Source organism: Acartia tonsa, chromosome 10 (genome assembly GCF_053477335.1).
Source record: "Acartia tonsa isolate MP-2025a chromosome 10, ASM5347733v1, whole genome shotgun sequence".
NCBI lineage: Eukaryota > Metazoa > Arthropoda > Copepoda > Calanoida > Acartiidae > Acartia > Acartia tonsa.
Window position 1 is genome coordinate 15,303,488 of NC_137269.1, and position 27,647 is coordinate 15,331,134.

General features: G+C 31.0%; 1 protein-coding gene and 1 long non-coding RNA gene across 2 annotated transcripts; one reads left to right on the forward strand and one right to left on the reverse strand.

Moving 5' to 3' along the window:
- Positions 1-199: 199 nt before the first annotated feature.
- LOC145330449 (uncharacterized) lies at positions 200-6,999 on the reverse strand. The gene is made up of 8 exons (XM_080175083.1): positions 6,991-6,999; positions 5,675-5,797; positions 3,709-3,792; positions 3,129-3,214; positions 2,753-2,794; positions 2,333-2,386; positions 1,700-1,784; positions 200-283 (listed from the first exon to the last, which is right to left on the reverse strand). The coding sequence occupies exons 1-8, from the start codon at positions 6,997-6,999 to the stop codon at positions 200-202; spliced, it is 567 nt and encodes a 188-aa protein (XP_080031209.1).
- Positions 7,000-17,690: 10,691 nt separating this feature from the next.
- Positions 17,691-21,995, forward strand: LOC145330541 (uncharacterized). The gene is made up of 3 exons (XR_013883455.1): positions 17,691-17,785; positions 18,515-18,593; positions 21,884-21,995. It is a non-coding gene; the product is annotated as an uncharacterized LOC145330541 (long non-coding RNA).
- The last annotated feature ends 5,652 nt before the right edge of the window (positions 21,996-27,647 follow it).

A 27,647-nucleotide genomic window follows, 5' to 3' on the forward strand; every position in this document is an offset into this window, starting at 1 on the left:
TATAAAGATTAATTTAGACCATAAGATTATGATTAGTGAGGAAGCCCTGGAACTAATATTCCGCACTTATTTCAAATGAACCGGTAATCAGAACAGAGAATTATTATGTCTGGTTTTTTTTATAATTATAAACTTATTTAAAAATCTAAGCTGTTTATGAGATCTATATAAACATACAATTTTAAAATATATAATCCAATCAATCATTTATTCCTGTGTCGGTCCAGCCATTCCATGGAAAAGGACGAGTGCTGGTTTCATAAACGGCAATATTCTCTGACTCCTAAAATTATATATTTAACTGTTGACGTAAAATCTTCAGATTTATTTTCGAGATTCTCATGAACATTAGGCAGTCGTGTAAATGTTTAATTCACATGTGTTGGAAAAAAATTAGATATTTTTAGGCTGATATTTAAGATATGTTTGAAAATCAACTTTCTAAAAAAATATTTTTTCTATCCTTTACAGTTCAATTTGTGAAGATTTGGTATTCATTTTATCACAAAAATATTATAAATTAAAAAAAATGTTGTGTCTCAAATTTGACCATTCAAAAAGATAAAGATTTGTTTTCTATAGTTTTCTATTTCATAAAACTGCTAGTTGTATAGTACATTTTATATCTTATATAAATATTAAAAATATATGTATACAATAAATATGAACAAGAACGACCCAAATCACAAACAAGTTTAAATAAGGTGAACTATAGGAAGAATTGAGTGTTAAAGACTAGTGCGTAGTTGTAACTTGTAAACAAAATTAGAAACACTCTAAAGTTAAATCATATTCAAAATTTTGACACTCATCTGTTAAAAGTCTACAGCTGGAGGATCACTTTACGTTTTAGCAATATATTAATTATAGAGTAGCCGCGCTACTAATACTTTATTTTAAAAAAATTTTAAATTCACGGGCTGATTTTATAATTGACCATTAACCTTAAATTGATCATAAATAATAACCAAATATGTTGTATTTATATTTATAGCAATTCTTAACCTTAATGCGTAGTGAATGCTACTCTATAAATCATATAATGAAGGGTGGGGACTATGCCTGTTTGATGCTGTAAGTATTGGTGCAAAAAATGGGGACGAATTTCAAATTAATTTGACGGGGCTGATTTTTTTACGTCACAAGTGAAGGGAAAGAAAAGGGAAGGGGGAAAGAACCCCTGGAAAAGAGATGGGATTTTCCCTTCACTTGTGACGTAAAAAAACCAGCCCCGTCATATCAATTTGAAATTCGTCTCCATTTTTTGCACCAATACTTACAGCATCTGCCTGTTTATTTACAATACTCATTCCTTCAAAATTTACTAGCTACCAAATCAGAATAACAGATATTTGAGAATTTGCACGCAAGCAAACTGTAAGTCACGCGGCTGTGTGTTGTAGGGAGAAGTGACGGGGGGCGGAGGGTGGCTAAGGCTTAGGTTAACTTAGACTGGGTGTAGTTGAGGGTGGCTTCGCGGTTGGCTAAATTTAAATTTAGCGGCTAAGGCCTTCCAGAATGGTTATTGAGAGGCCTTAAAATCCACGTGACTAATCTAAGTTGCGCTGCCTATGGCTGCCGAGCCCTAAAAGTAATCCTTATATATTAATGTTAAATATAACAAGATTACATAAATTTGACCAGGAGTTACGTTTGAAAAAAAAATTCCAAGTGTGTAAGCGTGGTAACTGCAGCTTACCGTTGTCAAATCTGATTCCATTCTTTTTATTCTGACCCCTTGATCAGGGCTTGTCATAGAAAGAGGATCTCCTAGAACCAAAGACCTTAAATGCAAAATAAAAAAAAATATATTACTTTTACAATTAGTCTTTAATAAGAAAATCTTCTTTTTTAATTACGAAAAAGCAAGAAGGAAATTAAATTTTTATGATGAAAAGCAAATTTTGCAATATATGAATTATATTAAACTGAGCTGGATCTTTAAATCATTTTAATGGTGAGCCAGATCGGGATGAGCCAACTTTCCACCAATGAGAGCACACCATTTTATGAAATGCCGCGCTGTGATTGGCTGAAATTCGGCGCACCTCGATCTGGCTCACCACTAAAATGATTTAAAGATCCAGCTCTGGTTTTCAAAAGATTTTAGGGCATTTTCAGAAAACAATAGGTACCTTTGAGCGAAAAAAGATTGTATACAGATTGAATGAAAAAACACGTTATTATAAATTATGTACAACAATTTTAAAATTTAAAACTTTTATCTGAAATGTATGTGGTATTTTATATTGTTGTAAAGGCTTTATTTTTGAAACAATATGTTTGAAACTTTTATTATATTGAAATTTTTAAAAGAATTATGATAACCAACCTCAGAGCTAATTTTTGTCCTTGATATGAATCATCTCCATAGTCACATTTTACCCTAGAAATCAAAGTAAGATTTATAAATATACATTCTATTTGAGATAAGCAAACTTTAAACAATTATGCTTTATTTTCACTAAGTAAAAATTAAAATTTTAAAATTTAATGATCTGTTAATATTAGTTAAATTATTTTAATGGTTTAAATGGCCTACAGGAATATTCTACTTAAAAATAAGAAGTGGCGACGCAACTAAAAATATGCTAGAGATACATAACTTGAGAAAAACAGGAAAGACAAAAAACTTGAAAAAAACTTATTCAGATCAAAAGAAGCATTAAAAAGTTTTTCAGTTTACAATTAAAAGCAGCTTGACTTTAACAGCGCATTTGATTAATAATTTTAATTTTTATTATTTATTTACCTTATGTCGGCTTTATTTCCATCTGAATTTACAGCTTCAACTCTAAAAGTATTAGATTAGCTAAGCAACATTATAATAAAATAAATTGAATTATGTTTAAAAGTATAACAGACACATTAAATATGGCAAATTTTAAGAAGAAATAATTCAACATATTTTGTTTTATTTAGTTAAAAACATACTACATTTGATAATTTAAGTGTATCCTAATGAATCTTAGTTTTTGTCATAAAACTAAATAAATTATCAGCTTCCTAGGAGTTGATTGTTAAAAAGAGATATTCTGTAAGTTAAAACGCCTGGATAATAGTTTTTTTAATAAGTGAGCTTCGCTTCCAAAGGTTTGTCCTTGCAAATGAAATAAATCTGTTTTGACCTGTAAATGTCGTCCAGATAGACTTGATGCTGAAAATATAATTCACCACAACTCTTAGCCATAGCAACTTTTACAAGGGAATACACCTACCAAATATTAACAGATTACAAAGAGTAAATTATTTCAATATTATCTGTCCATCACAAACGTTTTGTATTTTAAGAAACTTTATTTCTCCACTGTTTTATAAAAGAACTGACTAAAATCTTACATGTTAATTTTTCTGACAAATGTGTATCTACTAAGTCCCGTAGCTTGCTCGAATGTAAATGATTAGTGCAAAAGGAGTAAATAAATTCCATAAGTATCTTAATTAACATGACTGAGCTGCTATTTAAAAATTTCTCGTAAATAAACATTTGGCAAAAATTCATTTTCTCTAAATCTCAATTTTATTGTCTGTCTGCTTTTCAGTTCAACTTATATCATATCTTCCTCTATTTTATTAAATACTATTTTATCAACTTGTCGCAAACATTGATAAATTAGATTTTGTACACTTATTTTGTTGAACTTAAAAATTAAGATAGATGGAATAATCCAAAAAATATTTAACAAAAACTTGGTTTTTATTCTAAACCTTATAGTCATTGTTGCAAGGGTCTTCAGAACTGGCTCTCCATGTTGATTCTGTATTTTGTGCTATACAATAACACTCTTTTCCCTAGAAGTAACAAATTTAAAAGGATAATTATGTCCCTAAAAGGAAATTATAAAAAAAAACATTTTGTGAAAAGGGTAGTCAATAATCGACACAGCGATTTAGGAAACAAATGTGAATTTAGTTTTTAACAGTATATGTGACTGCGTATAATTAACCCAGGATAGAAATTTTACTGCGTAAAACTTGGTTTTTTAGTGAAAATGAACTAAAAATTTTTTTAGCGAAATTTGTAAGATTTTAAATGAATTTTAGTAAAAGAATTTTTTGAAGCTCTTATCCACTCTTTCCTGCTAAGATTTTAGTATTTTTTACTAAAATTTTATAGAACAAAAAGTTATTTTTTGAGTTGTTTTAAATTAAATTATTAAAAATTTATTCTAGTACTTTAAAATTATTAGTTCTAAAGAAATGAATTTTACTCATTAATTTCTGAGTCAAAGTCCCAAAAAATGAGACAACTTTTGGAGTAAAATTTTACTCAACAAAAATTTAAAAAAATTAAAACTAGGTACTATTTTTAATTTTCATTCTTCCAATTACATTTTGATAAGTTTCCCTTCTTTGGATATAATCATTTGTATACCCTTATTATATTCAAGCAATAAAATAGTGTTTAACAAGAAAACTTCAAAACTTGTATTATATGTAGTTCACAATTTCAACGCTAGGTGGTGTTTTTGTAAACATTTAAAGGTTAATTGGAGCACCGAACCCCCCCCCCCCGCTTAGTTTTGACAAAAATCAAAAATAAGGGGGGGGTAGTTTTTTAATGTCTGGAAAACGGCAAGGAGGAAAAAAGCACGGCAAGGCAAAGAATTAACCCCCCCCCCTTAATTTTGAAGAAAATCAAAAATAAGGGGGGGGGGGGTAGTTTTTTCACTTTACAACACGCCAGAAAGTTGAGTGAGGTAAATCAAGTAAATCCAGTATACCAGAGGGGAAACCTTATAACAGGGACATTCATGTTTTGGAGCATAATTTCCTTATTTATTGACTGATTTTAGTAATTGATGTATCCCTGAACAGGTAGTCTTAAAGAGAATATATCAGAAGTGTTTTCATGGGGACAGTCCCTACTACTACCCCCCCTTATTTTTGATTTTTGTCAAAACTAAGCGGGGGAGGGGGTGGGGGTTTCGGTGCTCCAGTCTACCACATGTAAGCAAGTACCGGTTAATTAATTATTATTTAAATTATATAATACTTTGACTCAAATTTTGTATATTTTTAATCATTTAGGTTATAGTAACATTTGTAATTGTTCGTATATAGTAGTTTAAAAGAATTAATTTTAGACATTGACATGATGATTGAAATTTCCAACTATACTCATAGTATACCAAAGTACTGCAACCTTGAGCAATATAGTAATGCTGTAACCAATGATCGTATTTAGAGAGGTGCTGTTATTATTAATTGAAAACATGAAATGGAATCATCCATTGAATGGTGTTGAATATTTTTTTTCAAACTACCCAGCTTTCATCTATCTGAGTATTCTTCAAATCAGAATTGTATCAGAGGTGCCAGATGTACCCTTTATATATATAATTTACGGATTTTCAAAACAAAAATCTAAAAATATTTTAGTCTTTTTACACTAATTTTAGCCAAATTTGGGTCCAAAAAAAGGACTAAAACAGCATTAGGTTTTCACTTTAAAAATGTTTGGGGCAAATTTTACTAAAATTTTAGGTACGTTTTCTAAAAAATTACATAGTAAAATCACTAAAAAATTTAGTTAATTTTCACTAAAATTCCACAAAAGTGGTACTAAAATTCATGACTTAGGTTAATGATTTTAAAAAATTTAAGATGTTACAATTTATAAAAAAAAATAATCATGAATTCCTAAGCTAAGGAAATTTAATATTTTCCTTACCTTCAAAGCAGCAAATCCTTGGTAATACTCAGCTTTAGAACTATATCCTCTACATGATTCTAAACACTGTCTCCAATAAACAAAATCTGCTTTGTCCTCAAACCATCGAGTGCTATGTGTTTCCTAAATAAATTATAACAATTAACTAATAAATGAATGAACAGATGCTCAACGCCATTTAGAAATCTGCAGATAGAATTAGATGCTCCCCTTAATGCAAATGACTGTCGTTAGGAATTACAAATTAGATTTGCTTCTAAAGACCTTACTATCCAAAAATATGGAACTAGGTTTAAAACAAAATCTCTTTTTTCTATATATTTCAAGAGGAAACATGTTTAGGAAATAAACTATAAAATTTAAGAGAATAGTCAAATTAAATTGTTTTCTGAGCACACATTTCTCAAGGTACAAACATTAATCATATTAAAAGGATACTTAGGGCACTGGCTCACAGTTCTAATTGGCAAGTTATTCGAGTCTATCCACTTTACAAAGATGTACTTGATTACTAGAACTGTTATTCAAAATACACTTTTTCGAATTTAATTCTTCTGCTGGCATAAAAAGTTACTTTAGAGGCCTATAAATAAATGTACAAAATTTTATCTTTCCATCTCTACTGGCTTCCTAGCGCCAGGCCAAACGGCGGTTTTAACAATTTCTCAGCATTGTGCAGGTTTTAGCTCTTCTGCATATTTCAACTTGAACATGTAGGGCCAAAGTCTCTTCAATTAGCGCCGGTCAGCGCCGGTCAGTTTTCTAAAAAAATGCTGAAAAATGTTAAAAAACAGACAGCGCTAGTCACGATTCAAAGATAGCAACAATATTAATCGCATTTAAAATTTAAAAAATATGCAGAACACCTAAATTAATCTCTAAGCCATTCTCGTATGCATTTGAAATTTTTGTATGAAATAACGGGATCTCAAAAATGGCCTTTTTTAGAGGCCTGGCGCTAGGTAGCCAATAGAGATAGAGAGATAAAATTTTGTACATGTATTTCTAAGCTCCTAAAGTAACTTTTTAGGTCAGCAGAAGAATTAAATTCGAAAAGTGTATTTTGAGTAACAGGTCTACTGATTACCCACTACGCCTTACTGTTATGTTTTATAATTTTGGATTATTCAAATATCTTTAATCCATAGTCCTAACAATACCACCGTTAGAAGTTAATAAATTAATGGATAGTTACAAAATTACAGTTTATAATTGACGCATAGATAAAAACATTTTTTAGGAAGTATGTCAATCACACGCGACCAGGTAACGAAACGAAGCATCACTAACTGCTGGTACTAAAGTATGACACTGACACATGTCATATTCAATGATAATAATTCAGTTGCTATCAATTTTAGAAACATGTTCTTTAGGTAAATTAAAATTTTTTATAAATTAATTTATTCTTAAAACTTTTCGTAGTATAGTACTTTGTACTTGATTTTTAGTTTTTGAATATTTTCTATATTATATAAAAAAAATTAAATTTGTTTTTACCTTCTGTGGTCTTTTAACCTGAGAATAGCAACCAACCAAGCCTAAAATTGTTATTTAATAAAACGCCTACTAAAATCATGAAATAGTTCATAACTTGTTCTGTCATTCAAATTCTGATATATTCTTTGCAGGTTACTAGAGGCCACGCAATTGGAGGGGAGGGGGGGGGGTATTTCTTCTTGGGGTGGCCTGTGATTCATTCGGGAATTATATAAAGCTTTATTGTAAATAATTTGCTGTTGCAATGTCGGTTAGCGAGATCTTAAGCTACAGACATACCAACTGATAGACATCATTAAATAAAATAAGTGATTTATCATAGATAATCATATTTCATAAAAGAAAGATATATTCTTTATTTACAATTATCAAAATCTACTTTTGAACCTTTAAGAAAACTTTTCTTGCTATTTAGGGGATCTAACCCCTTAGGGTCATTTTTGACTAAAAGCTTAAACTAAGAACTAAAATTAAAATCAAACATTTATAAAAAATCAATGAAGTTGTTGAGTTATGTTTTCTCGCTAACTTTTATTTTAATTTTGCATAAAACTTACTATCAGCCTCAGGGTCAGGTGCGAGTATCAATGTCATCATTAATGACAACAATACAACAAATCTTAATTTTCTAATCATTTTTATTCTTTAAAAATGTCTTAAGCAATAAGTACAATATCTTTACTGTCCTGGTGGCATTAATTACAAACTTATATTGCATAAATGTAAACGATTTTATGGACATAGCAGTAGTATAAGAACAAAAAAAAAATATTTTAAAAGTGGTAAACAAGGGTACTTTGAAAAATTATTATCCGTGAGTAAGATAGTCAGAAACAAGATTGTAAGATTTGCTCAGCATAAATAAATGTATGGTAAATGTTTCATAAATAAGCATATTATTTGTTGTTTCTACATTGGTGATTTCTGCACAACTATACTTGTGTACTACTTCACAAGGATTATATATTATTAATACTGAGTATATGTTCTATAAATTAATCATTGTACCTTCTTTAAAGTACTAAAGGTTGTAGGACAGTTTTTTATATTGTCATATACTGTAAATAATTAAGTCTAATCTTAAAGGAACACTCTTTTTTTACTCTATATGTGGAAAACAATAATTTAAAATTACTCTGATTTTTAGTAGCGCAGCTACTACACAACTTGGGCCTGTACGTACATAGTCTATCAGTCCTCCTTTTGTTGTAAAGATATTTAATATAAAAAGCATTATTTCTAATAACTATCAGGGAAGGAATAAAAAATGTAATGACGGCTCATCATTTATACCTTTATCATGAAAAATAGTGCTAACTAATTTCTTTAGGTTTAGTATGACTACAATTCATAATTTTTTGTTTATTTGTTGAGGTATGTAATGTCTGACTCTTATGCAATTCAATACAAGTTTCATGAGAGGTAATTTGAATAATTTTTACGTCGATATTTTGAACAACAATAAGCTTTATTGAATGAATTTTGTGCCTAATTAAAAAAAACGTAGGTGCTTACTCCCATTGTTCCTATCGAGCTATGCCCCCCTCCCCCTATTCCTGAAATAAATTGAAAATAAGGTGGGGATCGGGGAGGGGGTTTGTTGTTGGATATAATAAGGAAAGGACCTAACTCTGTGGGGCCAAATACCTCAAGAAATACCGAAACTCATACCATTATTTTAAACTTGTTTCAAAACAAGGGGTGTGTGGTTCTGTGCTTGTCTAGGCACTTTCAGGGAAACCGCAAAAATATACTCATATTGAAATCATTTTAATGTCCACATTTTATTTAAAAAACATGATTTATGATTGAGAATTGTTGGCAAAAAAGTTTGTAAACTCAAATTATAGAGTTGGAATTTTAGCAACACTGCAATTATTCTACAACTTTAGTAAGACCGTATATTCGATAAAGTAAGTTAATTAATTACAAATATAGGAAATAAAAAACGCAAAATGCTTAGAATAAAATAAATAAGGGTAGAAATATTTAGTTATTTATTGATTTATTTGACTTGATCCTTTTTTCTCGTCAAAATGTTTTTTTGTGTGTGCTGATTTAAAGAAAAATTGACTTCGTTTAATTAATTGCTCTACAATTTTTCGTCCGGTTAAAAAATTGTTAAACGGTTATTTGGCTGTATTGAATAATTTTTGCAAAGGTGTGCTACTTTGATGCCTAATATGCCATATGAAATTATTAATTCTGTCCTTTAAAATAGGAAATTCAAATATTACCAAATATCTTCGACAATTAACGAATGCTAAATTATTTGTATATATATCATAATATAAATCCATCTAGTCTCAGGACAAAATAGCCTCAGAACATTTACTGAATAAAAATAGCCCCAACTAATGTGGTTATGTAGCTAAGGAGCCGAGCACCCGTGGCTAGGCAGGCCAGGGGGCCGAGCGCTGCGGCCATGACCATTATTATCAGTTGAGGCTATTTTTCTTAAGAGCCTATTTTGTCCGAGGCTATTTTGTCTAGGGTTGGGCCGGATACTTTTTTGGCCGGATACCGGATACCGGATATCCGGCTGATTTCAAATGCCGGATATCCGGTAACCGGCCGGATATCCGGCCAACGCCAGATATCCGGTAAATATCCGGTTATCCGGCCAAATTACCGGATATCCGGCCGGATAACCGGCAAAATTACCAGATATTAAAGTAGTAAAAAAAATTTCTTCAGAAATCTTAAATAAATTTACATAAAGTTAAACTTATTCAGAAAAAATGTTCTTCTAGCTTCAATAATAAGAAAATTATAGCCATTTAAGATTTTAAAAAGCAGAGATTTTTGGTGTAAAGTATAAAAAATTATAGAGCCGGATATCCGGCCGGATAGTTTCAATATCCGGTATCCGGCCGGATATTGAAAATGACCGGATATCCGGCCACACCGGATATCCGGCCCAACCCTAATTTTGTCAAAAGAATATTTTGTCCAAGAGGCTATTTTGTCCTGGGGCTATTTTGTCCTGGGCTATTTTGTTCAAGATCTGTTTTCTTATTAGTCGATACTAGCTTATATAATGGATTATGTTTAGTTTTGTTTAGTGCTGTTAGACGCATCCGCAATATTTACAGTCGCCCTTAGCCGTCCCCTACATATAACTGCTCTCGGCAAGTGGCACGTAGGGCTTTGATTCTTCTAGCCACAGTCAGTTGAGAGTTTCGACTGTCGATTGTGACTGGATACTTAATAAATTATCACAAGAAAAAAGATTTCAAAGTCTTAAGTTTAGAGTTAGAGAGAAAGTTGATGATATTATAACACTCTTTTCAAAAATAGATTTTTAGGTTAAATTGAAAACTTTTCTCATTGGTTTTTAATAGAAAGTGCATCACAATCTACAATGAGTTATTTAAGCAAACAAAATTTAGCATAAATGGATATTTAAATCCCAAGGTATTAAATGATCGAGCGTTAGCTCATCATTTAATACCGAGGGATTTAAATATCCATTTATGCTAAATTTTGTTTGCTTAAATAACATTCTATTGCAACAAAAAGGTGATGTTAGCAAATAATTTCTTGAATAAAATCATAAAACGTTTTTTCATTTAATTTTCATTTTTTTCACTGTTGTGTTTTTATTTGACATTAAAAATAAAAATCATAAAAAATCTTCCAAATCAAAGAGGAAAAATCTTTGAATTATTGGTCAATTTAAGTTCAAAGATTTTTTTATTGTAAAAAGTTAATATTTTAAAAATATTTTAGAAAAAAAATCTTCTAACAAAAAAAATTATCATAATCCAAGATGGCGTTAATACATGTAAAATAATATTTTCAAAACAAAAAATTTAAACTTGAATATCTTTTTTCACAGATTGAATTTCAAAAATCGGTCTGACAGTTTTTCCAAAGTCAGTATGATCTATCGAATGAAAAATGTTTGAAACTGATAGAACATTTCTTTATACTAAAACATATTTTTTCTCCCGTTTTTTCCCACACTTCCAAAAAATGAAATTCAATGAAAATTAAATGGTTCTCACGTTAAAAAAATTTTCTCACGGGTCCAAAAAATGAATTTAAATGAAAATCATATGTACCATTTAAATCAAAATAAATGGTTCCCACATTCTAAAAATTTTCCCATGCTTGACATTCTTGAAAAATGCTAAATAAATGGACAAACCAAAGATCACGTTTTTTGCAATGGAATGAGTATTTATTATAGTACGGTTTTACTCTATTGTAGAGTAGCGAGCTTTTTGTATTAACTTGCTCAGGGACCTACACACTCATGAGCCAGGGGGCTGAAATAAGAAAATCAATCCTTATAATTTTGTATTCTAGAGGTTGTTGGCAACCTCATTTAGCACGTCGCTGAACATACTATGGCAGAACTGAAGTTGAAATGTACATCAAGTCTACATTCTGTTATATCTAATTATATAAATATACAAATAAGGTTTATTTTGTAACTGCACGTTGTTAATAAAAAAGACATCTGTAGACACTCGTATTTGTCTTTTGGAATTTAATATTTTGTTTGTAAAATTTTTACACATAAATTAAGAAATTATTGATTTGGTTCTATATTAATATGTTTTCTTTTTATCACGCAAATAATTTTTACAAAGGCTTCGGAATTAACAAAACAAAAAATCAATCAGAAAACAAAACTTTATGATACCATTATGCATTACCCCTACAACACATGTATATAAACTTAACTAGAACAAGAGGATTTAAACCATAAAATTAATTACCAGTAGGAAGCTTCCCCGAAAATAACAAATACTCAGAATCTTGCATGATATTTTGCTCCAAGTTAATCAAACCCTGATATTTGAATACAGTCTGCACCTCTTTGCAAATTAAGAATTGAATATAGGGTGTATATAAATATAATAAAAAAATCAACACCTAAATAAACTAATCAAATACTTAGTTATAACAGTCCAGTCGTAATGTAAGACACAAAAGCTTTTACTTTGTATTACATCATCCTGAATTAGCATCAGTAAGACTAAAAAACCGTCACCTTAAAGGGCGAATATAGGTTGGATATGATATGAGCTTATATCAAAGGTGCAAGTATATACATTATGAATAACTCAAGCAAATAAAGATATTCCATTGGATAAGGCCGTTATAGCTAAAAACCTAGCCAACTGGGCTAATTTGTGACGTCAGAGGAGTGGTTCCCTAACATATTCAAATACCAATATTCACAACAGGATGCGTGTAGAGTTTGCCTAAATACTGTTGTTATTTTGCAGTACAAATAAAAGAGAAAAAGGTTTCGGGAATTAATCAGGGGTAAATATACCCTCCTTCTACCTTTATACAAAATATATAAAGTAAAATATTTAAAAGTTAAAAAAACATTAAATAATGTAAAAAATAAAATAAAAATAATCAATAAAATTTTCTTGGAGGAAGAATGATTTCAAATCCCTGTTTTTTTGTGGCCGTGTGTGTGTGTTGAAAATGCGTAATTAAGGGTTGTTTACATCATCATGAATTAATCAAAGATCTCTGTACAGAAAATAAACTTTAAGACGTATTATTTACCCTAGTCAATAGTCCTGACGCCCTTCTACGCAAATTATTTTTATGCTTTTCAAAAATGAAATAAAATAGTATTTAATCTAAAATAATAAACATTTAAATTATCTTTTAAGGTGCGTGCCAATGTAATAGTCAATCAAACTTAAGCAAAATAGTCAAAAAAAAGTCTTGTAAAGGGCTAAAATAAACGATTTTGTCGGCAATCTCATTTATTATATGTTCAATTGAATCAGAAAATTGCAAAATCTACTTAAGGATTTTTTTGAATTTTTAAATTTGGCATAGATATTCTAAAAGTATGTAATGGCACCTTTGATATAAGCTCATATCATATTGAACCTATATTCGCCCTTTAACGACATAAATAAGGGCTTGTTGAAATTTACGAAAATGTAGCGGATAATATGTTGATAATTATAAAGAAAAGTAGAGCAAGGTGGGCTATAATGATAAATCATTGAAAATTTCAATACACATTCACAAAATATTTGTGTAGGATCAAGTTTTTGAATACAGGTTTATATATGTTTAATGTTTAAGATGAATTTCACTACTTAAATTTCTATAGGTTAGGCAATGATTATTCACTGTTTAAAAAAACAATTTCAAAAATAATTTTGATGAATCTTGTCCTGGAGTTAGATTTTAAAGTCATTGCTGTAAGCCGTTTTTGAAATAGTGGAATCTATTTAAGGGTCATTCTCATGGATTTGGTTATTACAGTTTAAAGGTTATGACAACAACTAAAAAGTTAACCTTGAAATAAAATCTTGGTTTTACTTTCCTCCTATTTGCAACAAGTAGGTCATTCGAAGCAGACCATTAAACGATACTTTCAAAAGAAATATGTAAAAGAAATTGTGAATAAGAACAGCCTTTCTTCTTAATTTCTTTAAAAAGTGGATGGGTGTATCGCTAATATTTTCTTTCGTCTTTAGACATAGCCTTTTCAAATTCCAGTGCACTATCCCTATACTTTGAAAGACTTGCTATCTACATTTTATACATGCTCGCTGATCATGTGCATGATTTACAGTACATATGGATCATTCCAGGAATAAGGTATAACCAACAAGCGAAATAAATCTAAAATGATATTTGGGGGGCAAATGGAGATGTCGTCAATTTTACGATGTGTTGCCCCCAACGACAGCTAAAAACACGTATAGGTTTCGTTTTTTTTTACCCGAATTAATCTAATTGTTGATACAAGCTGGGATCAAAGATGAAAGGAGAGGAGGCTTTTTTGATTATTTCCATACCTTTGGTGTTGTTGGTCCGATTAAATTTTTTTTCTCAGCATTAATTATTTAATTTACTTTGACCACCAGTCTATCAGTAATCATGGAAAATATAAATATCAAAAAAATTCTTGATTTAAAAAAATGCTCTAAAAATCTCCTTGTCCATATTCTTGTTCATGATTTATTATGTGCTTCACTTCTTATGGATGTTGTCATCCTTGTTTTATATTTTAGGAGATAATCAAAATTTTCATTGTGATTTGCTCACTCCTAAATTTGTTATAAAACAACAACTCCAAAATTTAGCGGCAGCTTTGAAATCTAGAAAAAAAATACAAGTTTGGTTGCTAATGTCCAATATTTTAATCAATTTCCTCAATACTTTCTGTAAATACTAGCGGCTTTGTCCCTAGCCTCTAGGGGCTTTGCCCCAAGAGGTAATTAAAAAAAATGTAGTACATGTGGTGCAGCACCAAATATTTGGAAGCTAGTAAAAGTGGCTGACTCAGATTATGACGTCAAAAAAAATTAACCAATGAGAGGCCAGTATACACTGTAATTGACCAATGGTAAAATTTATAGTGGCCTCTCATTGGTTAATTTTTTTTAACGTCATAATCTGAGTTATCCACTTTTACTAGCTTCAATAATTGGTATCATCTGCATCATTAAATAAAATTGATGGAAAATTTTTTTTTTTTTTTTTTTGGGGGGGGGTTGGGGTTGGGAGTGTCCCACCCCCCAAGAAAATAGCCTAAAACCACCACAGGACCAGTAGGTATATTCCCCGAAGAGTAGAATTCAATCGGTTCAGTGGTTACCGAGATCTTAAGGGACGGACGGACGGACAGACAGACAGACAGACGGACGGACAGATAGAAGGACAGACATCATTCTACTTTGTATTATAGATATGTACTATTGCATATATTGGCATTTAAGTAATTTTCTGTATCTAAACAGCAAGATTTCCCCCCTTATTTTTAACTGCTATTATGATCTGTCTGTCTGTATGGATATGGAGAAAACATTATTTTCATTTTTCATCATTTTGGTTCCCACTGAAACCTACAGAACAAACCTAAGAATCATTCACATGAAATTATTTCTATTTGTCATTCGTCTCTTACCTTATTCTGTTGACTATTAGGGGCCGAATTAATAACAAGTTATAAAATGTCTAATAATTTATTTACACAAATGGTAATTTTGAATAAATTCATACTTGATTTTTTGAATAAAGGTTGGTATTCCCTATTGTATCATTCTCAACATTATAAATTTACTTATGACATATGAAATGTATTCCGACTACAATTTTATACATTTTGTAAAATTAGAATAAGAAATTTAATAAAAAAAATAACAAAAAAAGACCAAATACTTTTCTAAACTTGATTGTTTTTGGTAGATTAACATTCTTTAAGGAATAGTTTGGAGATTATAAGTATATTAAGCGCGCCGAAATTTTTTTTTACCCCCCCCCCCCCTAAAATTTTTACCCCGGGGGTAATATTTGCTTGGGGGGGGTAATTACCCCCCCTGAAATCTGTTGGCAGGAGTAAATTTAGTTTACCCCCCCCCCCCAAAATTTACCCCCGGGGTAAAATTTTTGGGGGGAGTAATTTAAATTTTATTAAATACTTAGTATTAAAAATGCGCGCGAAGCGCGCAAAATTTTTTTTTCTTAGAGATTTTTTATTTTTTGGGGGGCCCCAAAAATTGTTTGGGGGGGTAAATACCCCCTTCTAAATGGTTGGGGGTGGTAAATTTTAAATGAGGGGGGGGGGGGTAAAATGAAAAAAATCGTTTGGGGGGTAATCGCCCCATTAGCCCACACCCCCCCTTGGACGTTTATGCTACTGTTGATGTTTTTAATGTATTGCTAAAAGAAACACTATCTGTCTTATGTCCCCAATAGCTTTGGATTCTTTAACATTTTAAACTCGTATTATCTAGGATAGGGTGTATATAAAAGAACAAGGATGACAACATCCATAAAAGCGAAGCACTGAAACGGTAGGACAAACGGACATTAACACTTGTATAGTATCTGAACTGAAAAATCGGAACATAAATGTATAAATGTTGAATCAAAATTGTAGGTAAATTTGTTGAAAAACTGCTTAAAAACAGGAAAATGTTTATGAACATACTTACATTTTTGGACTTGATTATAGAGTTGCTTCGCTTATAATATTGTTCTTTGTTGTCCCAGGAATCAATATACCAAAAATCAGATCAAACGGATAATTAAAACACTTGAAAATTTGTTGTTAAAAAAGTAGAAAAATCAACATGTTTAAAATGGACGTACGGACATTCTGGTAATGATTATAGAGTTGTTACGCTTTCTAAATCGTACCCAACTACTACAGGAATCATCATGCAAAGTTTGAAATCGATAGGACAATTCTAACATGCCTAAATTAACGAATAAAAGCTATCTATCTCGGACGGACGTACGGACGGACGGACGGACGGACCGACCCTAATTATAGAAAAGCTTCGCTTTTAATAAAGCTAACACCGCTAAAAGTAAATAATTCTCGTTCCTTACTTATAAAAGGAAAATACACCATCATCTCAGGTTTCACTCCCCCCCCCCCCCCCCCCTCGTGGTAAATCACACATTACAAATATAATTGTTTATTTTAAGCAACGCTTTTCTATATGATAAATAGTTTTGTCAAGATTTATATGCATACATTTATACATAATAATTAAATGCTGTTTTATATTGATATGTATAATAGGCCAGTAAAATATTTTCAAAGTAGATTTTTTCCTCTCTTTTCTTTGAACTTGTGACTAAGCCCATAGAAATATGTATATATTTTGAATTTTTATATGATTTAGAGATAAGAATCAGAGTTTACATTTCATCAGAAATAAAAGGAAATATCCATTTGTAGTACATAAAGCATTTAGAATTTATACAAATATTCGAGCATTCTTCTTGAAAGTTTGACATAGTTATAGATATAACTTAATTAAATATCATAATATTATTAGAAGGAAGCTTTAAAAAATGGTCACCACAGAAATAAGTACTAAAGGAATGGGGTGGCTGATCGAAAGACAGACATTATGGCAAGTGTATTGACAGGGAAGCTGTTCTTGTGTACTTTGTGTCGTGTGAAAAGTCTCATGCCCATTAATCCTTACTCCGGAGGTGGTAACGACGACATCTCCTAACCACCAGAGAAATCCCAAGTGCAGCATTGCTAGTAAGACTTGCGTGCGGCTCCGTTGAGCGCCTTTACTTTTGTTGAGAATGCGTGCGATGTGAGATGTATGTTGATTGTTGTTGAAAGAATAATGCTTGTATGCTAAAATTCACCTGTAAGACTGTCCTGCTTGCACGGATATTGACCAGGTAATTATTATTCCATGCATGATGAATATAGGGCTTTAATTGCAAAGTGTTTTAATTTGGCAGAGATAGAGCAAATTATTTTCTTTTGTTTTGTTTAATAAAGACCAACCATACCTATGTATTAAGTTAATTATTTTGTATTACAAGTTTTTTTTTGTCTGAAGCTTAAGACCTTGATAACTACTGAACCGATTAAGTTCTCTTTTTTAGCTAAGCTTCCCATAGATCATGTGATAGTATTAGGTCATTCCATTATCAGATTTAAGTCATAGGAAGGTTTTAAGCTATTTTCTCTTAATTAGCATACAGACCCCTAGAGGTTGTCATATTCTCTATAGCCCTGTAGTTATCTAGTTAAAATGTAGAGATAATAAATATCTAGTTTTTAGTTATGAATAACAGAGATAAGGTTCAAATAATTACATTATTCATTACATTTTTATTCATTTTTAGGTAACGTTTTAAGTATTTTGTAGCGAAGCTGCTCTTTGAGTGAGTTTGCCTGTATGTTATTCTGCCTTTAAAGTTGGGAGATGCCATTTCTTAGTTTTAGATATGCAGATTATTATTTTCCTCCACTTCACCGACCCGTTTCACTGTAAGCATTTATAGAACAACGTAGCTGACACAAGGACAGATATTTCAAGTTATAGAGTAGCTATGCTTATTAAAATAGGAGTTCACTACATTTATGAATTTATATATTGCAATAACAGAGGAATCAAGAGTCATTTGGATGGACGGACACTCATAGAGTGTCTGCTCAGGCACTTTTGATACTTTAAAATTTTGTTAATCTATAATACAAAGTAGAACGATGTATGTCTGTTTGTTTGTAGCGAAGGATCTCGCTAACCGCTCAACCGATCGGGTTCTCCTTTACAGGGTAGCTTCTCATAGGTCCCGGGAAGGTTTATAACTATTTTCTTGGGGGGTGGGACACCCCTAACCCCCCCCCCCGAAAATGAAACACCTCCCCCCCAAAAAAAATATTCTTTTTAAAACTAAAATTAAAATAGTGGGGTCGACTATCCACCCCCCCCCCAAAAAAAAAAATATATTTTTAAATTTTTCTTTTACATCTAAAATACGAAAAATTGGTTTGATCAAACCTGGGCGCAAAGCCTCTAGAGGCTAGGGGCGAAGCCACTAGTAATTTAAAAAAATGTTGTAATTGTTTAGTGTGATATATTCCTATGTGAAAGAAGAACAGTATGATTTAAAACTGATTCAACAAGAGAGAGATTTTGTCAAGAAAATGGTAAATTTATTTTGTTCTGGTAGCTGCTATTCAAGTATTAAAATTGGTCAAAATATGGCATTTTAGTCAGAACATATGACTTCTATATTCTTCATTATCATTACAAAAATTGTAAAAAAATAAAAATGATTTAAAGTATAATAATTTCAGTAACTTATTTCCAATAACTAACACTACTTTTTATGAATGAAGAACAATATATTATACAATATACATGCACAGTTATGATTTTTTTGTATTTTTTTGCACCAAGATTCAAACCATTTATCTTACCTGTTTTCTTTTTAACAGTAATATTAGTCTGAAATACCTAGACATTAACCACATGTTTTTATTATCTTTTATTTAGCCAGGTACATTAATGTATTCTTGTGCATTGGATGGGTTTAGTCATATTTTATCAAAAGATCTTAGCTACTCTATAGAAAACAAGTAGTTAGGTTTTTGGTCTTCCGTTAAAATGGGTTTAAACTATTTTGTTTTTAACATTAAATCTTATGGTGGTTTTATGCTATTTCGCTGCCCTCCTTCATCTAGTTTCTAACGGCGCTGCCGCTAGTAATATACATGTGGAAGTAATAATATATATTAGAAGTATTAATTCCTTTATATTATTAGGATATGAATAATGTTTTTAAATAATGATCTTTGAGCAATATACGTCTTCTTTAATAATTGTTATACAAATATAAGAATCATATCTTCTTGTCATTAAATCCGGAGCGGGCTCTCTTCTAGATAATCTTCTAGATAATAATAGGTCTTTGAACATACATTACTTAAGAAAGGCTTGAAATTTGTTGTGATATCCAAGTCATATGTGTATCTAACCGTTATTTGTGGCTGATAATATCCTAAGAAGTGCCAGAATAGTCAGGTTAACATGTTACAAACCTTTATCTGCCAAATTAATCACTCCTTACAAAATCATGGTTTAACCATGGCTCAGCATCCGTCCATTTTCAGATTTATTGCAGCTCCGTATTGTCGATTTTCAGCAGCTCTTTTAACTTCTGATATAAAAATATATGTAGAATGAATGGTTAAATTTTAAAGTTTCAGCCGCCGTTTCTGCTTGGTTTGCAGGCGGCTGCGGACGCTGTTCTAAGTTACAAACATTAGATGTGCAGCCTTATCCTTAAAGTAACGATGCCTGTCTGAATTTCTTCAGCTTACGATTTCCGAAATACTTTTTCTTTAGTATAGTGAGGTTTTTTATAGGTCTGGGAAGGTATATAACTATTTCCACATACCCATAAGAAATCGTCCGGCCCTGGACGAAAAAAGCCTCTTTTCCTTCCGTAACGGATAGCTATTATCTTTAATTTTATAATTATCCTATCGATTTCAAGCTTTGCATTGTGATTCCTGTAGTAGTTAGGTACTATTTAGAAAGTATAGTAACTTTATAAACGTTAGCTGATTGTCTTTACATGTCTTTAATTTTTAACCTTCCTGACAAAAATTTTCATGTGTGAGTTTTTGGAATTCTTATCCATATTTCTCATCCTAAAAATGTAAGTATGTCCTGAAACAGCTTCCTGTATTTAAGCATTTTTGCAACAATTTCACTTAAAATTTGTTTAGACTTGCATTTTGCGTATACGGTTCTGACACTATACGAGAAGCAATGTTCGTTGGTCATAAAGTTTTAGAGCTTCGCTTCTAAGGATTTTGTAATTTTTAAAAGCGAAGCTTTTCTATAATTAGGGTCGGTCCGTCCGTCCGTCACGGATAGCTTTTTTCGTTAATTTAGACATGTTAGAATTGTCCTATCGATTTCAAATTTTTCATGGTGATTCCTTTAGTAGTTAGGTACAATTTAGAAAGCGTAGAAACTCTATAATCATTACCAAAATGTCCGTACGTCCATTTTAAACAAGTTGATTTTTTTACTTTTTTTAAATAGCTTTTTTCGTAAATTTAGGCATGTTAAAATTGTCCTATCGTTTTCAAATTTTGCATGGTGATTCCTGTAATAGTTAGGTACGAGTTGGAAAGCGTAGCAACTCTATAATCATTACCAGAATGTCAGTACGTCCATTTTAAACATGTTGATTTTTTTTACATTTTAAACAACAAATTTGTATGAGACCTAATTATCCGATTGGTCTGATTTTTGGTATACTGATTCCTGGGACAACAAAGTACAATATTATAAGCGAAGCAACTCTATAATCAAGTCCTAAAAATGTAAGTATGTCCATAATCATTATCTTGTATCAAGCAGTTTTTCAACAAATTTACTTACAATTTTGCTTTGACTCTTATACATTCGCATTCTGATTATTCAGTTCTGACATTATACAAGTGTTAATGTCCGTTTGTCCTACCGTTTCAGAGCTTCGCTTTTATGGATGTTGTCATCCTTGTTTAAACCAGTAATTACTCTATCCCAAAAGGGATACTTTTATATTCCAAAGATTATCTATATAAATTGTTCTATGTTTGATAAGAATCACCATTGAACATAAACAGACAAATAAACAACATAATTAAATCATTTTATTTTCCCGATTATTTTTCTGATTTCCTTGTTAGTAGCGCATCTTTCGTATAAATAGGGTATGTTTGTACGACATAGTCAGTTTGGTAGAACATTTGATTGCAATAAGATATACTCATGAAAAGAGTATCTGATAAGACTAAATTTTTCCACATTTGTTAACTGCATAAACGTGGACATTATGAAAACACAAATAACGAATAAATATTTTGAATTGATTATACTAAATACTTAAAAAGATGAGTACACTGATAAGACGTTTTGTTTGATATTAGCTTCTTAGGGAACATACAGATACACTAAAATGTTTATTAAATATCAGCTGAGCAAAACTTAGATTTAAAGAACTATCTATAATACAAAGTATAATATTGTCTGTCTATCTGTCTGTCTGTCCGTCCGTCTGTCTGTCTGTCCGTCCCTTAAGATCTCAGTAACCACAGAACCGATCGGATTCTACTCTTCAGGGAATATACCTACTTGTCCTGTGGTGGTTTTAGGCTATTTTCTTGGGAGGTGGGACACCCCCAACCCCCCCAAAAACAAAAAATCCCACCCCTTTTTTTTGTAGGGGATTTCCTTGGTCCTTTTACGTATTTCGCCAAAAAAAATTTTATAACCTTATTTTATATAATCTTTGGGCAAAGCCCCTAGAGGCTAGGGGCGAAGCCGCTAGTATATATATACAATAAATGAATAAAAAGCAAATTAACATAATGTCCAGTAGAATACAGGTCCAACTTGAATAATAGTTGTGCTATTCAAAATTTTGTTTTAATTTCAGATTTTGGATGGAAGGAAAGAAAGATTATTATTACAGAATCAAGATGATGATATTTAACATTGTAATTACTAGATCTATTTTTTGTTAACAAAAATATATTAATTTAAACATATGTCTTAATAATCAATTAATGTTGAACTTTTTTTATAGAAATTGTTTTATTATGAAAAAGCTTGCTTTCTTTGATATACCATGAATTATTTTCCTGATAAGAAACTCCTCTAGTCCAATAAGAAAATTGAAGTTGATAACTAATTTAATTCTGCCAAGGGAAAGTGGGATAAAGTAAGCAATATTCTTGTTTCATTAATAAAACACCCTGTATAAATTCTGTATAATCCTTCTCTATGTGATTTCTGCTTTCTTTTTACCGGTAAAGTACGCCAACTATTTATAATTTTAAACTCAGGCACAAAAACCTGCTACTTGGCTATAATATGAAAGTTTTTTAAGCTGTCGAGTAGTTGTCAGGTTTGAGTCTAGAATAGAGTGGAGAAATCATATTTGCCATTAAGCAGGAATGCAACATATGACTTTCAGATAAAGGTCATCTTTTAAGACTTTATTTAAAATTGAGCTCGTTCTTTTTAAAACAAAAAAATTAATGTAGAAAAGTAACAAAGACTAAAGCAAAGCAACTGATGAATAAGGCTGATACGGTAACCCCAATAGTTAGAACAGGGTTTGTGGGTCTAGCTGTTCTTTGTATTACCAATCATAAAGGCTGTATTTTGTTCGCGACATCTTGAAATATTTGCCTCCCTCTTATCTTTATAGCTAAACATTTTATACAGATTTCTTAAATCAGGCCACAATGATAGATGGAAGCGAAGATACTCGTTCAAAAGGAGTTATATATCACTACTTTATATTGTTAAGAGCCAAGAGCAACGAACATCTCTATCCGTGAATATAATCTCACTAAAAGCTTCAACAACTTTTGAAGATTCCTATAACAATACAGTACATTTCCAAAGCGTATTTTTTAAAAACTAATCCTTATGCTCATGAAATTGAATTTGATTGTGCGAAATTGAGAATCCCTAAAAGATATTTTCAAGCAAATAACTTAGTCCGCAAACAGAATGAAGGAAATTTTGTGAATCATTTTTGTTTAGACTAAATAAAATATTTTTCAATGACAAGTACGTTCTATTCTGATTCTATGGCCTAATTTGAAAGATTGATATTCATTGGAGTATGCCCGTGTGACTAGTAGTATCTTAGAATCAACTTGAAATAGTCTTCGTAATTAGGAGGTTAGTTTTTTCCCTGAGTTGAGAGGGGGCAGCAGTAAGGTAGGTTACTTACATATAAGCGTGCAAAATAGCTAAATTGTAGCTTTGCTCTCATAGAGTAAGGCTTTCACGTATGTATATTGACGTAAAGAACCAACAATACACCTTCTATAAATAAATAAATCGATTTTGTTTTATTATAAATCAGTAAAAATAACGCAAATGTTAATATTATTAATAGAGACAGCAACATAAAAATAGCTAAATTCAATAAATCACACCAATAGGAACAGGACTTTAAAATCAAGGATGATAATATCCAACAAAAAAGTAACAAAAAGATAATCATGTATACTAAAGACAGAGAATGTCTTTCTGTATGTATATAAGTTCTCCAAGATATCATCAACGGTTAGTTTTACATTAGTCCCGGGAAGGTTTTAAGTTTTTTGAAAAGAAGGGAGCGTACTTTGACAATTCGACATGAAAAAAATCTTCCAAAAATTATCCCCCAGCTCAATTTTTTGTATAGAAACATATAAATGTGTGCGAATGGGAATTGATACAAGCGGAAAAATTATTAACAAAAAAATTGCAGTGAGTAGGATGTATATCTATAATACAAAGTAGCTTGATGTCTGTCCGTCATAACCACTGAACCGATTGGATTCTACTCTTCAGAAATATATCTACTAGTCCTGTGGTGGTTTTATGCTATTTTCTTGGGGGGAGGGGGACACCCAAACCCCCCCCCCCCCCAAAAAAAAACCAACCACCCCACCATTTTTGATGATTGTTGCACCAGTGGTACTGAATGTTTTACCTCTTGGGGCGAAGCCGCTAGTTATAATCTAATTTAATTATTTCTTATTAAATTAACCACTTGAAAACCAATCTTTTCTCTTCATATTAAATTTTAATACAACATGTTGGATTAAAATCGAACGCGTACATCAGATTATTTAATCGGGGCTTTGACGTTTCTAGTCCGGTTACATGGCCCGAGGCAGGGTCATAATATCAAGTACAACAGATAAGAAATGGTGGGATTGGTAGTGGTGGTGAGGGGGGGGAGTGATAGGGTGTTATCTATCTCCCAGAGAATCTAAGAGAAGAAAGGGCCTCTTACCAGATATAGGTGTCATTACGACGCAACTAAATTTCCAACTTTCTTTCTTATACACAGTTAAAACAAGCTTTATCTATAATACAAAGTAGAACAATATCTTTCTGTCCGTCCGTTCGTCCCTTAGTAGATTCTTTTGTCCCTTAAATTACTGCTAACCGCTTCAGCAATAAGGTTGTACTTTCCAGAAACTATTTAAAATTATGTTTTATTAAACTGCTTCTTGCTGTTTTGTGTTAGCTTCGAGACTTCTTTAGTGATGTATGTAGTTGTTCTTGGTTATGGTATATGGGAGATGAAAATATGAAGAATGGGATATAATCTCAGTTTAGGGTTACTCTTCTTCCAGATATCATAGTTATAAAGTACATGTAGGTTTCAATATTCACTATGTATAGTTTGTTTGAATAGTTGTTTTATATATATACTATTTTATAAAGTAGTAAGCTGTTTTGTATGTAGCAAAGGGTCTTACTTACCGCTGAACCGATATGGTTTTCTTTTAGAGTAAAACTTCATATAGGCCCGAAATGGTTTTTGACTGATTTTTTTTTTTTTTTAAAGTCGTTGTATGGTATAAGCTATTTTAATGCCCTTTCTATCCCTTTAAATATCCCTAGATACTAGGAACGCAGTTGCTAATATTTTTCAAATTACCATGCAAGGAGGAGACAATTACCATTTACCCTTCCATACTTACCTATTACCAAAGACAGAATTTAACATAAATATTTACTGTACATGTTCCATCCCAAATCATAAAAAATGTTCACAACTATTAAGCAAAATTAGAACAGGAACGTTTGAGTATGACAAATGCTATTTCTAATAGTACACATTTTTAATAGAAAATAGTCAACATTCTGTTCAATCGGTTTATAATAAAAATTATCATTATGAGAGCAATTTCCTTGTACATAACGATTGTAATCACATTTTTTGTTGATATAATAACAGTAAAAATGTTTGGCAGAAATAGAGAAATCTTTACAAAAAAAATAACATTAGTTTCTAAGCCTGGACTTAACAGTCTTTTAATTTATTTTTTTTGCGGTTTTAAGCAAGGTGATTTTTACTGTATTCATTCTGTTAACTTTTGATTTTTTTTACTTGCTAGAAAAAAGCATGATGATGAACCTTTTTTGGGGTTTCACTATGCCGAATAAATTACTCGAGATTGAGATAACCAAAAACCTACAGTTACAAGTTACCTACCTACAGTTGGAACTGAAGTTACAAGAATTAATAAAATTCATTCTCAATTAATGACACCACAAACCAGGAGAGTTCATATCAATCTTAATAACGACAAGTACATATAAACCATATCATACTGTTTCTTCAATATTTAAAGATGTCACTTTGATTTTTTTATGTTTGCCTTATTTTGTCTGTTTTATGACCGTTGTTATCCTTGTTTTATATCTGTATAAACTTGTGAAAATAATGTAATGTTGATACAATTAAAACCAATCTATTACAGTATCAAAACTTTTTCTAACAAAACTTATTATTTTGCCCAAATATACTTTTTGGGTAACAAAGTTTGCAAGCTAATATAAAACAACCAAAAAATCTACACAAATCAGCTAAAATTATGATTTACTTTTTTTTATTTGAACTATTTGAATCGTATTGTTATTTAATTAGATTATTGGCGTGCACAGCAATTCAATAGTGGGATGTCACACAATTTGTGGTAAAAAAGAGGAAGGCATGCCATCCTAATTTCAATTTAAGGACGGCGTTGACAACCCCCACAGCACGCCAATGAATTAAATTATGATTAAAACTTACAGCTTTGATTAAAAAAGTAAATACAAAAAGTAAATACAAATAAAAAAGGACATAAAATATTTACAGTAAAAGGGGTAAAAGATAAGGAAATAACAATCACAAAAGAACGACGTAGGCAGGTTGAGCAGATATTGTCAATATATAGTTTGATATTGCATTTTCTAAGAAAGTTACAATTAAAGTTAAGCCAACTACAAATTTAAAATATATTTAATTTACTTAGGTAATTCCTTAATTACTGACAGGCAGGCATACCATAGATAAAGAGGGTACAAAGAATCTTTAGTATAAAAACTAAGATAGAAATGATAAAAAGGCGAAAAAGTTAAGTTTGATATTTCCAAAGCTAGCTTTATTGTATTTGACTAAATCGTCCTTGGTTTGTATGGCCATACGTTTTCATATCTTTATGTGAATGGCTTGAGCTGGGTTTGACTGATTATATTTCTGATAAACCTTTTTATTAATATAGATTTCTGCATCAGATAAAACTTAGAAATGCAATAAATGATGGGTTTTATTATTGTCCACTATTACTAATAGACTTTTTGCGTCTGTGCCTTTAATCATTTAGGTTATGCCTATGAGTTTTTAATAGGGGGATGGAATCTAATATATTTCTCACAAAAATTTCAAGGGAATGAAATCAATACTTTCCCCCCTCTTTTATAAGTAAATAAACCAGGATGACAACATCCATAAAAGCGAAGCTCTGAAACGGTAGGACAAACGGACATTAAAACTTATATAGTGTCAGTACTTAATAATCAAAATATAAATGTATAAGAGTCGAAGCAAAATTGTAAGTAAATTTGATGAAAAACTGCTTGATACAGGATAATCTTTATGGACATACTTACAATTTTAGAGACTTAATAATAGAGTTGCTGCGCTTATAATATTGCACTTTGCTGTCCCAAGAATCAGTATACCAAAAATCTGATAATGATTACAGAGTTGCTACGCTTTCTAAATCGTACCTAACTACTACAGGAATCACCCTGCAATATTTGAAATCTATAGGACAATTCTAACCTATTTAAATCTCTCTGTGACGGACGTACGGACGGACTGCCCCTAATTATAGAAAAGCTTCGCTTGAAAAAAGTCTCCTACTAGGTGAACAGAGTTATAAACTGCTCATTGTTCAGAAGTGTCTTTACAATTTTGGCCTTCTATCATAAATAGCAATCAATCAATATTCTAAAATGATTCCAATTTTACATGTAAACTGTTTGTTAGTAATATTAATCATGTTCCCTAATTGGTTGTTTAAAATGTGTTCCGTTATCAATTTGCTCATTTAAATTTTCTCCTAATAATTATTTTATAAATTAATTGGCGGATTTGGAAAATTTATATCTAAATATTTGTAATTTGAGAAACCATTAAATGTATCTAATGATCTAGTAAAACTTTATCAATGAGGATATTAATTAGATTTTCTGAAAATTAAAATGATACCCTCTAAAGATAAGTAATTATTTAACTTTTTTTAAAAAATTAAAAAAATGAATGATAGGTCTTACTAAACAATACAAAAGTAATGATGACTTTTTTTTTAAAAAATTTGTCCAGACTTTTGATCAATATTCAGTTTCTA